The sequence below is a fragment of the Apostichopus japonicus genome, chromosome 3 (assembly GCF_037975245.1).
Source record: "Apostichopus japonicus isolate 1M-3 chromosome 3, ASM3797524v1, whole genome shotgun sequence".
Lineage (NCBI taxonomy): Eukaryota > Metazoa > Echinodermata > Holothuroidea > Aspidochirotida > Stichopodidae > Apostichopus > Apostichopus japonicus.
The window spans coordinates 8,416,301-8,430,607 of NC_092563.1; the positions used below are offsets into that span (position 1 = coordinate 8,416,301).

At 38.7% G+C, this 14,307-nt stretch overlaps 3 protein-coding genes across 6 annotated transcripts in view; 2 read left to right on the plus strand and 1 right to left on the minus strand.

The window, feature by feature from the left end:
- LOC139962468 (uncharacterized) overlaps positions 1-14,307 on the plus strand; it is an 81,062-nt gene that overhangs the window by 19,899 nt on the left and 46,856 nt on the right. The gene's annotated exons all lie outside the window — the stretch shown is intronic.
- LOC139962505 (acyl-coenzyme A thioesterase 8-like) lies at positions 205-8,757 on the minus strand. 2 transcript variants are annotated; one of them, XM_071962539.1, is made up of 7 exons: positions 8,388-8,757; positions 6,459-6,598; positions 4,780-5,005; positions 3,226-3,386; positions 2,488-2,679; positions 1,409-1,507; positions 205-1,358 (listed from the first exon to the last, which is right to left on the minus strand). In XM_071962539.1, exons 1-6 carry the CDS (start codon positions 8,618-8,620, stop codon positions 1,410-1,412), a joined length of 1,050 nt encoding a protein of 349 aa, XP_071818640.1. In that variant the 5' UTR covers positions 8,621-8,757; the 3' UTR covers positions 205-1,358; position 1,409. The 2 variants fall into 2 exon arrangements, with proteins under 2 accessions (XP_071818640.1, XP_071818634.1); XM_071962533.1 differs by having other exon boundaries at positions 205-1,507.
- On the plus strand, positions 8,482-13,368 carry LOC139962534 (EKC/KEOPS complex subunit Tp53rkb-like). 3 transcript variants are annotated; one of them, XM_071962633.1, is made up of 3 exons: positions 8,482-8,613; positions 11,497-11,726; positions 12,323-13,368. In XM_071962633.1, the coding sequence occupies exons 2-3, from the start codon at positions 11,519-11,521 to the stop codon at positions 12,805-12,807; spliced, it is 693 nt and encodes a 230-aa protein (XP_071818734.1). In that variant the 5' UTR covers positions 8,482-8,613; positions 11,497-11,518; the 3' UTR covers positions 12,808-13,368. The 3 variants fall into 3 exon arrangements, with proteins under 3 accessions (XP_071818734.1, XP_071818715.1, XP_071818725.1); XM_071962614.1 differs by lacking the exon at positions 8,482-8,613 and adding an exon at positions 9,059-9,214; XM_071962624.1 differs by lacking the exon at positions 8,482-8,613 and adding an exon at positions 9,080-9,214 and having other exon boundaries at positions 11,475-11,726.

Genomic DNA, 14,307 nt, shown 5'->3' on the forward strand with positions numbered 1-14,307 from the left:
CAAGTTTAAGGCGTGCATTCCTTACCTCAGCTTCAATTTGGCTTTATAACAGGCTGTTTAAATTACAATATGGGACGGATCAGTTGAAGCAACACAATTATGAATGTACAGATGCAGTCCTGTTTCTTACATTAGACATCAAGTTTTTCCCCACACCCTGGAACCTTTTCCTTTGCGAAAGCAGTTTTCAAAAACAGGCATGTATTTTTTTAATTGTTTTTTTATTGTCATCTTTAATGAGGGTAGTCCTGCTCAGTGCAGGAGCACTGCTTTCCAGTATAGCTCTTAAGCTGACTTGGTACTTGATACTCAAGCAGACTTGATACTCATAATAATTATGACACAATTTACATATTCATGACGTTCAGTATTCCTTTATGCTGCTTGGGGTTCTAGGGCCTCTTGCATTAAAACACTGTGGGTAATGTATGTATTTTAGATCCTCCTGCAAGCAGGAACCCGCGAAGAAGCCATCATTGGCTTATCAAAGCCGCAAGCTGACCGAAGTCAGTCTCTTAGATTCATATTTAACGTCCATGATTATGAATTGTCAATTGTCAACAACTCTGTAACTGGACGACATACATTAATCTTTGAGTGACTCAAACACGGGACCTTATGATTGAAAAGCACTGGCGTTAACCACTGAGCTAACACTCCTCTGTACATGTTTATGTACATGTTAATGTCTCTTAAGCAGGATCATACTGAACGACTGAATACCATACACAAAAGTTTCAAACGGGAATTAGACTTAGAATTCAAAATTCAAACCAAGTTTATCAGAAATGCAAGTCCTGCACTCTTCTCATATATCAGCACAGACAGGTAAGTATAATATGATAGCATATATATGTACATGTAAAGATCCCTTTGTATACATATAGCAGTATAATAGGTATATTCAAACAGACTTATCTAGCTCTTTTAGTTGGTGGTGATCACTATTTCTTTGCAGGTTTTTTGTTTAAAAACACAATGAAACACCAAATATACATATTTACATGCATTCTTCAACATGCTGCTTATGGAGAGGTGCATGAAATATGATGGATATATGACAGTCTATTATATAGATTACAAACAACTTGTTAATAAATGTATTAATAAATTCATGCAAACTCTCCATCAAATATTCTATTAAATGAAAGATAGGTTTAGTGAAAGTTGATCTCATAACAGATGCACACAGCTGCTCTTAATACACAAATGGATGTAGTCACCACTGAGCTGTCTTTTCAGACCTACTGTAATAACATAGTTGTGCATCGTAGCTATTCATAACTATGATAAACCAGGACAACTGTGTAGTAATTAGTATCTCGTGAATATTTAACTATTCACGATAAAATTAGCACCTCGCAGCTTGGGTCATGAATATTTAAACAATTCACGATAAAATAAGCACCTCACAGCTTGGGTCTGATCAAGGTTTCCTGAGCCACTGACACAGCGAGTGTCCCATCTCTTCTCCACAGACGACCAAAGTTTAGTCCCCGAGCATTTCCTGCAAGGACAGAATGAAACCTTTCAATTGATATAATTTCACTGTGAGATGAATATAATAATAATCATAATTCTCAGTTCTTACATAGCGCAACTTACCATAAAGTCTCGCCGCGCTGTACTTAACCCTGGTCATTAGTAACTTGTCACACCTACACACCAAAGTGTGCACAATTCAAACAATCTCTCCTGGGGCACCACAGTGCACCACAGCACAGCCATGTGTCCCCTGGGGGACTTCCCATGGGGTCCAGCCACAAACCGGTGCACACAACTATATTTACAAGTCACCTCGCAAGTCCCCATTTATACACCTGGGTGAAGAGAGGCAATGGAGATAAAGTGCCTTGCCCAAGGACACAATGCAATGATCTGGCCAGGGCTCGAACCTGTAATCCTTAGATCACAAGTCCACTGCCTTAACCACAATGCCCTCATTGTTCTATTTAGGCTGAAACAGTTGAAGTACCGAAGTTTTGAAGCATGCATCAACCAGACAAGTACATAACATCCTGTACTCATACCATTCCAGGTTACCTCCATGACGAACGTTTTGTCAGATGGACAGGAAAGTGATGGGGAAACTTATACGACGCATTTTGGAAAAAGCTAAAAACGATGATTGGCTTGGACAGAATTCTAACCAGTTCACAAATACAAGTCCCGTGTTGTAAAACTTGAAGTATGCAACAATGTACAATTGCTAACCATTTTCTTAACTTAAACCAGTTTTGTAAAACTGCACTTTCGACTGGTACTGTATGCTACGAGTAAAAAGAACAAAATTAACATCAAGTTGGTAACGGCGATTGAATATCGGTCAAGGAAATGTTAAAATGTGGATAACAAGGGGTGGAAACAAATCACTGGAACTCTCCCTAAAATGCCAGACTAGTGTTACTGATGTTACTTTTAAATCCCCCCACTCCCCCGTTGACTCATGTTTAACAACAAAGAAGAAATAAAAACTGAGATACTGACCAGCGATAGGACTCTCGCATTGATAGAGCATCCACTCGTCTGACCTGAAGGGAGCGTGGAACCACATGGAATGGTCTAATGAGGTCATCAAACCGATACCAATATCTCTGTTTGGTAGGACGCATGTAAAACTGAGTTCAATATCCGAGAGGTAAGCTGCAACGCAGGCATGCATTTGATTGTTGCCTTCACCTGTCACGGACAAAAAAGAAGATAATAAAGCGATGAGAGGAACAACATGTATATATGTCAGTAAAACATGAATGAATAATTCAAGAATTACATGTCAATAACAAAGATCCAATTATCGCCAATTTCCTAACACCGAACAAACAATGTTCAATTTCAAATCTTTGAAATACCCTCTGAGGACTTTTCACAATGTAGGTAGTGATATCATTAAATGTAAGGCAGAGTTGGGTATTACCTTCATACTTTCAGATAACATGTATATAATAACTATATTGATAGAGGATTTCATTCGATGATGGGGTTACGTGACAACAAAACTATAAACTTGGCATTAAGGAGTGAAAGAAAGCAAGAAAGGCAGTGATTTCTACTTGATGTTTGTTGTTCACATGATATCTTATTTATGGCGGATGTATGAAAAGTGAAGCAATTCTCTGTCCTTAGTACTGTATATTATCCCACCCCCCACCCCCCTCCCCTCAAATCAGCTCAAAAAACAAACTTCTCTCTCTGACAGCTTTAATATGTCAGAAGGTAGGTGCTTACCAATAAAGCCATTAGCTTTAACCCAAGTGAGTACTCTGGGCTCTGTTGGAACTAAACCAAAGTGAACCCTCATACCATCTACTCTTCTATGTTCAAAGGGAATTTCCCTGGCAAGAAATCTCTCCACTCTTTCCCTTTGTTTCTGAGGTGTGTCAGGAATTCTGGTAGAAGAGAGAAAATTGATTAGTATTGAGTACTATGTTAATATAAGGTATAGGAAGGATTGGGGCGGGGGGGGGGGGGTGGGGGGGGGGTGGGGGGTAAAGTAGGCACAGGCTGATTCGTCATCCCAGAATGATCTAGAATATGAAGGCAAATTGCCATAGCTCCCATCATACACAGCATTAACAGGGTATTCGTTTATGAAAATACAAGACGAAAAATATATATGATAATATGAAACAAATTCCCATCCAGGAGCAGCCAAATATTGTGAAGGAGTTTCACTTCCAACCTTATCTAAAAAGTAGCATTTTACAATTTAAACAAAGGATAAAAGAAGTCAAGATAACTACACAATTATAGACACCATTTCACCATGTTTCGTTCGTCCTACTGTTATTGTCTTGTAAAGTCGCCCTAAGTTTACACAATTTTGTTACTCAAAATCACAGTTACTCCAAAGCCTGCTTGTATACTCAAGGGCAGTCAGTATGGTATTTTTTACAGGCCTGCAGTAAAGTACAGGGAGTTGTTGCCATGGTTACATTGTTTAGGAATTTCCTGTACTGCGGCCTATATACAATGATTTGCTCAAATGTAACAACTTATGTTTTCTTTCTGCAATGACATCTAGTGCCAACCAACTCTGCTTTATACCTGTTCCTCCTAGCTTGTGTATATATTATTTAACATAGGGACCACAAGAACATCTGCTTACCTGGTCCTCCTAGCTTGTGTATATGTGAAATAATATAGGGACCACACAGAGATCTGCTTCCCTGTTCCTCCTACAGTAGCTTGTGTATATGTGATTTTACATAGGGATCACACAAACATCTGATTACCTGGGCCTCCTAGTGTGTATATGTGAAGTCATATGGGGACCACACAGACATCTGCTTACCTGTTCCTCCTAGCTTGTGTATATATGATTTTACATAGGAACCACACAGATATCTGCTTACAGAATTACTGTTTACTGCTTCATATAAGCATAGAACATTTCGAATGTTCTACATGGGCCAAAACAGTTCATGATGGCTGGGTGCAATCAAACCACCTCAGAAGGAAACACTAACTTATAGAACTAACTCAATTTTATTTAGGAAATGCCAAGGAGAAATTAGAACTTGCAAATTGTACAAGCAATGGAGGTTGAACCATCTTTAACTTCTTCCTGTACCAAGAAGCAGCTCTTTGACACAAACACATCTACCACCACGAATACAGATTTACAAATTTTACTGCAAAGAGTATTTCATTGATAAATACTTTCCTACATGTATATCTCATTGATGGGAATATTGCAAAAACGATTTTCCGGAAAGCAAAACGCAACCAATGAAGAGTGAAAGGGAAGCATTATTACGAGTCATGATGAAACAAGCTTACTTTAGAAATTCTGAAAGTAAATCTTTGTCGCTTGGCAATTTCTCTGGTTCAGGAACATTTGGCATGGAGAACTGATGTTGAAATGGAGACTCCTCTTGTTTGTGGAAAGAAGCGTTCATTATGAAGACTGGATGGCCATCTTGGATTGCTTGAACAGATCGAGACGAGAAGCTCTTGCCATCTCTGATATTCTCTACCTTGTAGAGGACTGGTTTGTCGGGATTTCCTGGTAAAGTTGAGAGCGAGTTTATTTGTAAAGTTATAAAGAACTTGCCTCCGAAAATTCAATTGATAAGAAGAAAGTATTGGCATTTTGTGCTTGAAAAGTGACATCTCCCAAATGCAATGCTGTTGAAAAATATTTCAGATACAGCTAGACAAGGCTCTTAAAATTCAAACAATTTCTATGCTTCAACTAGACCTTCAAAATTTTCATATCAGAAGAATAAGGGTATGATAACTTTCACCTGAGGGCTATATGCTATATATGCTATATTGCACCCAAGAGATAATCCTATTGTCCGCTCACTGCATCTGCTTTTGCAGGGGGGTAGGAAGCTTCCAAAACGTGGGGGGGGGGGACAAAACATCAGAGGAGCACTTTCACATTCCACAACCACCACTTGATAAACTATAAACCGATACACACCGGCCATTTCACCTAATATATATGATGTGTTAGTATGCTATCAATACTATTATGGTGCATGTGAATAATTAAATAAATTAAATAAATAAAATATTAAAATTAACAAAGGCTTAAAATATCCAAAAGACAGTTCTTCATCAAAGGGGCACATTTTATTTGCCAGTAGGGCACATTTGCTATTTTGGAAAAAAAGTGGGAGGCACGTGCCCCCCGGCTCCTACCCCCTGTGCTTTTGGGATATGAGAATCATTTTGCTAGCATGCATACAGAACTGGTATTAACTCAAAAGGGTTTTGGTTCTAGGTGTATTATAGTCTTAGAACAATTTGTGTAACAATTGGATCTATCATTACTGCTAAAAGGAAAATTGATCATACAGTATATGGATATAAAATGCTCCCTGAACCCAGCAGTCATTTATGCCAGCAACCCGTTGGCTCCACATGTCACACGTTTAACTTTAAGGATACAATAAAGCTATCCATTGGCTACAGTCTCTTCTCAGTTTTAAAAGTAACACTATCACAACCGAACTTCAGCCCACAAATAAGTTAGTCAAAATATAGATCTGAATATAACAAATGCTCTGTATTTCACAATCTGAGTTGTCACAAATGTCTCCTGATCTAAATATTTGAACTAGTTTCCATCTGAGGAGGCCATCTTAAATGCACGAAGGTCCTGTACGAGTCCTAGAAAGGGTACTTGTCATGTTTCTTTGTTTAAATATGAGTTCTTTATGCAATCAAGTAGAACACTGCCGACGTTGAGTATTAACATGTTATATTTTATTGCGTAACATAGTCATGCTGTGCAGGACAGATACAGGACGACATGTCCAAGATTACATGTTGACAGATGGAGAGACAGGTTGAACAAGGACGAGCAGACGGCATGCTCTAACTTATATATCAATATATGCAAATGCACAGCTCAAGAACAAACAGGTGCAGATTATACAATGTAGTGCATCGTTTGCACACGGACATCTTATGAATATTCAATAACATTACAGTACTATAGTACCCACCGTGTGTGACAAAGTAACTATGTAGTGAGTGTACATTCAGGCGTTGATCAACCGTCTTTCCAGCTGCTACCAGAGCTTGCCCTACGATTTGACCACCAAAGAGATTCTTGGTTCTGAAAGCTGACCACATCTGAGCTGCTCTGAAAGAGAATGGAGATAGAGATTTGCCCAAAAACCTGCATCTGATACAGGCGCTTAGCCAGGAATTTGCCAAGGGAGGGACGAAAATGAAGGCAAACAATCAGAGCCGTAGATACGGCATTGCAAACTATCTAAGCATAGCGCCACCATGATTGGCGCGAAGCGTTTAAGAAAATTTTGGCTGAAAATGCCTCCCAAATCGCTGGAAATGGCACTTCCAAGGCCTTGTAAGTTGCATCTTAGCATTTTCTCTTTTAAAATTACTAGCGATATCATAAAAACATTAAAAAAAAAAAATTAAAAATATGCTCAAGCGGGGGGGGGAGGGCGGCTGCCCCCTTCGCCCACCTTGGCTGCGCGCCTGATCTGACAGCATATTTTAATATATTCACAGAAAATGTCCTTATTCTGAGGGATAACATACAGTACCTCCTACATTCGCCATCTTAATTTCTTACTTAATCACTTCTCCTATCATCCTATGTCAATAACCGTGTCATTTCTTGTTATCCTTTCAAGATGTGATTTTCACCATTTCTTTCCTTGTCATTAATTGGCAATGTTCACTCTTTTGGCAAATCCTTGTTTGGCTGCAAGGTCGAAGTCATTCACTGTGAGCACCGGTCAATCCCCACATCTTTCCTTGTAGTAATGACACATATTCCATGCCTTGTTGTTTGCTACCTTATTTCTTGTCAATAATCTTACCATTCAACTTTTCATTTCTATGTCATTCCTTGTCATCGGCCATGTCTTTGGACTTCTCAACCACCCTGAAATTTTCTGTGTCATTCACAATTTTGCTTAAATTGGCAATCACCACACATGTCATTCTTTGACATTCACAATACAATTACTTCTATCATTGCTATTATGTCCTTCCTTGTCTTTTGCTGTGTTTATTTCAAGATTGTCATACCAATCATTTCCATGAAATTCTTGCTGCACAGAATAATACATTCGTAAACATAATTTTCTCAACAGCCTAGGGCTGCTTCAAACTTTATATTATGCTTCAGTTTCTGACATTTCATTATGAGTCTCTTACAAAATTCTGTACCTTCTGCCAACACATCTAATTGTCATTTACCTAATGTAAGTCTAGTTTCATTCGCTTTTCCTACACAGTAATTAATTGTTGATTGATTTCATTCCATTGAGCCTATTCTTTACCCGATTAGAATTGTACTGTACTATATCATTACATGCAATTACAAAGTGTTTGACAAATTCTTGGTGATATAGAATATTTGTAAATTGTTTTTGGAATGTGACCATCAGTTTGCATCTTTTTCAAGTATAATCTACAGATTTGTTTTCCTCCCACTGCTATTGTGAATGAACAGACCAGTGTTAATTGCTTTGGCCTAGCTTGTCCCTCAATGTGTTACATGTTACTTTGCATGCTATGTGCAATTCATCACTTTCCACTTTCAGTTTATCTATCAGCTTACTAATTATCATTTCAACTATTAGGCAAACTTATTGCCTTCAATCAGAGTGAAAGAATATATACCCTGGTTACCTGGTAATTCTTCCAAATTCTAGAGTCATAGTACATGTCATATTCTTAAAAAGTTTTGTGAATTTCAAATGCATTGCACTCTTTTAACAATCCAATGTGTTCGATGGCCGCATATTTGACGCATAAGTTCGGGGGAGAAAATTGTTTAAGATGGGCTTACATAGTTACAAGTTGGCTACTTATTGTAGCCTAACTAAGTTATATAGCCTAGGCCTAGGCTTAATGCTACAGGAAAGGTAGCTATTCCAATGCTCCTAACTAACCGAAACAGATTCACATCAAGTCTTTCCAATGTGAGCACTGTATCCATCAAAGTGCTCTTGAGTTTGTCATTTGACTGATCTTTGTTCTTGTTTTCATTTTCGTCATTTTCAGAACTGCCTTCTGCTCCACTAGCCGCAGACGACGTTGGACTTGTTGCCATTTTTTGTACTCGTCGATATGTACTGCACAGACCTGTCAAAACTCGGCTTCGAAAACATCGAATAGGTAGCATTGTTCGTTTACCCTAGTCTTATCTTTGAGTCCAGACGAACAGCCTTAAATCTTTTCAAAGCTAGTCTATTGTTAATGTGACACAAAATAGGCATAGCAGAGTGTACTGTACATGTGCAGAGCAAATTAGTCATTGATGTGTCCTTCAAAGTTAATGCGATTATGCAATCAACACTAATGGTCCCCCAAAAATCGTGATTTACAAAAAGGTTACACTGAGAGGGGTAGCATGATGTACCCATCGTGAGCCGTCCTTCGTTCCGGCGGCTGTCATTCCCATGACGAGAAACAACTTTAGTTCTATGTAAATAAGTGAAGAAAACGAGTGATTCATATAGTTTTCTATTGAAACTTTTAGGAATTATCGATGCTGATCGGAATCTAATTAGATTTGCTTTGATCGGAGATCTGGAAGCAGATGCTTAATGCATCTCGGTAATCCCTAACAGAGATTTTGCGCAGCAGGACGCACGCGACTACTACCGTCGTAGTGATACAAAATCTGCAGAGAATAGATTCTTGTCAACAGCAGGATTTTTCGGTCTGTAAATATAGTTGGCCATTTGGTGAACATCGTTGGGAGAAATTTATAAAGGTTAATTTAATATATTAATCCACGACATTTATTTAGCATGTGAGGGGTTAAGATGTCTTTAACTTCATCAATTTCTATTACGCTTCGAGGTTAAGGCCTACACTTTTGTGTGGTTCCAGTTTCGCGAAACGCACGTTACAGTGTTACTGTTAAGGCCAAATTTATCTTAACTTAGCCTACTGCCATGTACAACAGTTTATTGAATAGGCATACTGTTGTTGCTTAGGCCAGTCAAAGAAGGTTTCAAAAGCACTGTGTACTCTAGATTTAGTTCTTATCCTAGGCTGTTAGTAGGTTCCTGTTATGTTAATGAAGTATAGTCAGTATTGCGAAGTTCGCCATACTGCGAAGTTCGGGCACCCTAAGAAATACACGATTTTCACCATGAAAACCTACAGGAAGAGCCAAATTTCACCAAAAAGTACGAAGCTACAGTTATTTTCTCTCCAAAATGACCCGTGTGCAAGAAATTACTTACATATTTGTCAATAAAATGACGAAGATCTATGAAGTCTGTTATAATTACTGAAAGAGCAACAGCGCCACCAATTTTTACCAGCGCCATACTGTGGGTTGCGTGTCCGAACTTCGCAATACTCTAGCAAGAAATACCAGTTCCACAATCACGAAGAATCTTCTTGGAAAACAACGTGAAAACAGTTTGCAGGAAAGAAAGTTTGGCCGTGTATCGTACTATAACAAAATTCTCCAACCATATGAAGTATATTTTCAAATGATTTATACCAGAAGATTTAGTTTTGGGGTGTTTTAAGTCTTAAGTGGCCGAACTTCGAAGTCACCATCCTACCTTTCTAGGTTTATAAATGCAACAATAACACCAGACTTTAAGAATGTAGTATGATTTAAGTACTATGGACAATCGGACACCTAACCAATTTGCCCCATACTCAGTGCATTTTTTGTGTGTGATAATCTCATTCAAAATCTGTTGAAGTTTATTTACAAAGCTCCTTTCCAAGATATATACATCTGAAGTTTTGATAAAGCCTAGGTGGGGCTTATTCGCAGGGCAGCCCTGCGAATATCCAGACACATACACCTTATTCGCAGGGCAGCCCTGTGAATAGCCAGACATAAGCATCTTATATGCAGGGCTGCCCTGCGAATAGCCAGACACATACACCTTATTCACAGGGCAGCTTTAGACTGGGTTAACGGGCTCAGTAACTTTGGGCTATTCGAGTTTGCTTTTGGGCACCAGCTATCTTATTGAGAGTCTTAATTGGGAGCCTCTATATTTTGAGGGATTTATTGGCCTTTGGGATTCCTATCTTAATGCTGTTAGGATTGGTTTTGGGAGCCTAGGGCCTTAAGATTGAACCAGTCTAGCATCAGTACCGCCAACATAAAAAAATGTCATCCCTCATTTTCACCTTTGTTTTTGCAGAGTGACTGCTCATTTACATGTAAAGGTGTCGGAGGGGGGGGGGGGGGTGTCACACCCTTGACCATATTGGCTTTCTGGCAATATCGGCTTTTGGGGAATCCCAAGATAAGCTCCCTTAAAATAAGCTTTTAAAATTGAACTGCTGGGGTTCCAAAACTTAGCTTATGAAGTGGCTAAGACTATTTGGGCCCAAAAGGTTGGCTTTTTCAAGGCCCCTAAACTGACTGGTATCAATAGCAAAACCTAATAATAAACCTATTTTCAAAATCTTCACAGCCCTGCAAATAAGGTGTCTGTGTACGTTATTCGCCGGGCTGCCCTGCGAATAATCACTTCGTTTGATAATAATAATAAATATATGCAAACTTTGATCTTATTGTAGCCCTTAATTAATTTACCACAAATACAAGCCCACATGTATCATTTGAATAATTTTTATGTTCCTCTTTTTCAAAGAAAGACAATAAAATAATTCAAAATCTTGTGATAGGCCAAAAGCCATGTTCAGTTTCCTTGAAGGTTAAAAAAGGAACAAAGGTGTACATTACAGAAAATTAGGCAGTCATTCTCTTAACAGCATCAATTTACATAATTAGCTAATTGCTTATTCAATAATAAAACTACAGTTAAGAAAAGACTTGTAAAATGGTCAATCTTTGATGGATTTTGGTGGCAGTTGTAGTTATTTTCATGATTTCTGGTGCTTATTAGAGTGATTGAGGACAATGTCGTCCACAGGTGTCCATAGACCTCGAAAGGACATCCCTAAATTGAGAAAACTGCTTTGATTTGCTTCTTCCAAGCTTTATACTTTATAAGATCATTAAAAGTATTTTATTGGTTCTCTAACAGGATAGTCCTATTGTTTCAACAGCTGATAGAAGAGAAAAATCATCATGGCTACAAAACCATCAGAACTTTCTGATGCTGATATGATCCAGCAAGGGGCTGAAGCTAAAATTTATCAAGGTCAATTTTATGACAAACAATGCATCATCAAAGAAAGATTCAAGAAAACGTATCGACACCCTGTATTAGAGGAGAGGCTAACCCACAGAAGGATTGCTCAGGAGGTAAAAGCATTGTTGAGATGCAGAAAAGCTGGTAAGTAGGGTAACATACAGTATAGTCAAACCAATATGCTTGCACTGTACACTTCTTCCACTGTGTGGACGTTCACAGGTTAAAGGTAGTCGGTATAGGCCTCAAATTATTGCAAGCTATAATTGCTAGAAGTTTTCAAAAAGTACTTTCCTGGAAGTCTTTACTCTCCAAATTGTTCTCGGAGGTTTTTAAGGAATACAAAAGATGACTGAATGTCCCAGTGAGGAAAATTTCCTCAAAGGTGGTAATAAAAACAGTTTAAGAATTTTGACCAAAGGTGACCATATCTGGATATCTAGCATATTTTCAGCCAATACAGCATCCCTTTAAGGGCAAAATGATGATAATCTTGAATAACTTAACATGCTCCTAAATGTTTAGGCTTGGTAGTTCATTAATGTGTATAGGCTTATATGTGACGAAGAAAGAACACAAATTCTCTGTGTTGCTATGTTACTGTTTTGTGAGCGAGGTTGTCTTTTATTGAGTCTTTACCTGGTTTATGCTTTCTGACAATAATTGAAACAGTACTTGCCTACATGCACAAAATACGCTTTATGGAGTATCAGATTTGGCCTCTTTTTTTTCCTTATCAGGCATTGCCGTCCCAGCCGTATATTTCATGGACACATGTAACAACTGCATCTACATGGAGAAAGTTGAACATTCGTTAACTGTTCGCGAATTCATCCAGCAGTTTCAACCACCTTACACAGAGGAAGACAATCAAATACTCCGCTCTGTGGCTGGAAAGGTGGGATCCATTCTCGCTAAGCTACATAGCAACGACATTGTGCACGGAGATCTCACAACATCCAACATACTCCTGAAATCACCTTATGACATATGGGAGGTCTATCTCATAGATTTTGGGCTGAGCCAAGTCTCCCATCTGGCCGAAGACAAAGGAGTCGACCTTTACGTCTTAGAAAAGGCTTTTCTCAGCACCCATCCACGCACCGAGCATATCTTTGAGCAGGTCTTAGCCGCGTACAGTAAAAATTACCCAAATTCTGTGGAAGTCTTGAAGAAGCTCGAAGAAGTCAGACAGAGGGGAAGGAAGAGGGTAATGGTAGGGTGAGAGGGAGAGGGTAATGGTAGGGTGAGAGGGAATAGGCACCTAGAACCAGAAGAGCTCTGATTTGGGGGTAGCCAAGTCAATTTTAAGATATGTTGATACTTTGACTACATTATTACCTGCTACAGTTAAGCGTTGGCGGTTTGTTCTTAAAGAAGTAACCTGCTCTTGTCTAAAGGATCACATCCGCTCATGGAAGAGGAGAGTTTAAGGGCAGGCAGCTGCTATCTGGCTTCATAGGACTGCATTACCAATACTGTAGTATAATTTATTAATTTGTATACCTATAAAATGACGTCCACCAGTGATTCTGTACAGCATAATATTACTTGTCTATGAATTTCTTGTGTAAAGCAAACTATGCTCTAGTCTAGGTGTAAGTTAATTCCTGCATGGCTAGTTTTGTGATCTAATGACCACACTGGTCCTTTATGTAGATTTGCTTGTATATAATGTAACTCATGGACTCTAAACGTTAGATGACTGAATGGAAATTTAAACTCAGCTATAGTATGATGCTGTTGTAGATGTACAGCATCATATATAATATAATGGTTGACTCCACCTCCTGTAACAAGTCTGATGAAAGCATTGTCTTTGATTCTTGTCTTTGATGTATCCAATGACTCCTATATCCGTCTAGTATAACTGCTAAAGGTTGGAATTTACAATCAAGCCCAAATCTTGTGTTCAAATACTCCAAATAGGTTCTTAAAATATTATGTAAGAGTTAAATTGATATGAAGAACAGGAAAAATGAAAGTAGGGGCTGTGGAGCAGAGTTCAACTAGAGGATGGGGATGGAGGGGGGGGGGGGTTGGGGGAACAGGCAGTGGAGTGCGACAGATTTTACTGATTTGGAAGCAAATCACCACAATCATCTCTAATGGACCTTTGTTCATCAAATTCCCAGTATTATATAATTCATTGCTCAAAATGAAAGAGAAAAGAAATTTAAATGGAACCCAGACCTTGGTTTATACCTCACCTTAAACTTCTCCTCCCCCCCCTCCCTGGAAATTTGTCTGTTTTGTATGATTGACATGCATGGAAACCCATTGGTTTATACCTTACCCCCCCCCCCCCCCCTCCCCCAGGAAAGTTCTCTGCTTTGTATGGTTGACATTGCTGTGGTGGATAGGTGGAGGGGGAAATTGGATCACAACCCAAAGCTATTTATGTCATAAGGCAAATCGTAATTATTTTTGCCTTTGTATTTCTTGCAATAAGATTCCAAGTTTTTACTTTTCATTTACTAAAGAAATAACTAGCCAAAATGAAAGACTCTGAGATATTTTTTTGCTAGAAATAATACAGCGACTTGAACCACAAACTCGACTGGAGTCAAGCAGACAAAATACAATAGTGCCTGTTATAAACAATCAAGGCCTTTCTCCCTTGTCCCACACCCAAATCGATGTCCATGTGTAGTCTTTGAATCAAACTGACATCTTTTCTGGAACATGTTTTTTTCAGATTATGTGCAGGGGGAATGGTAGAAAA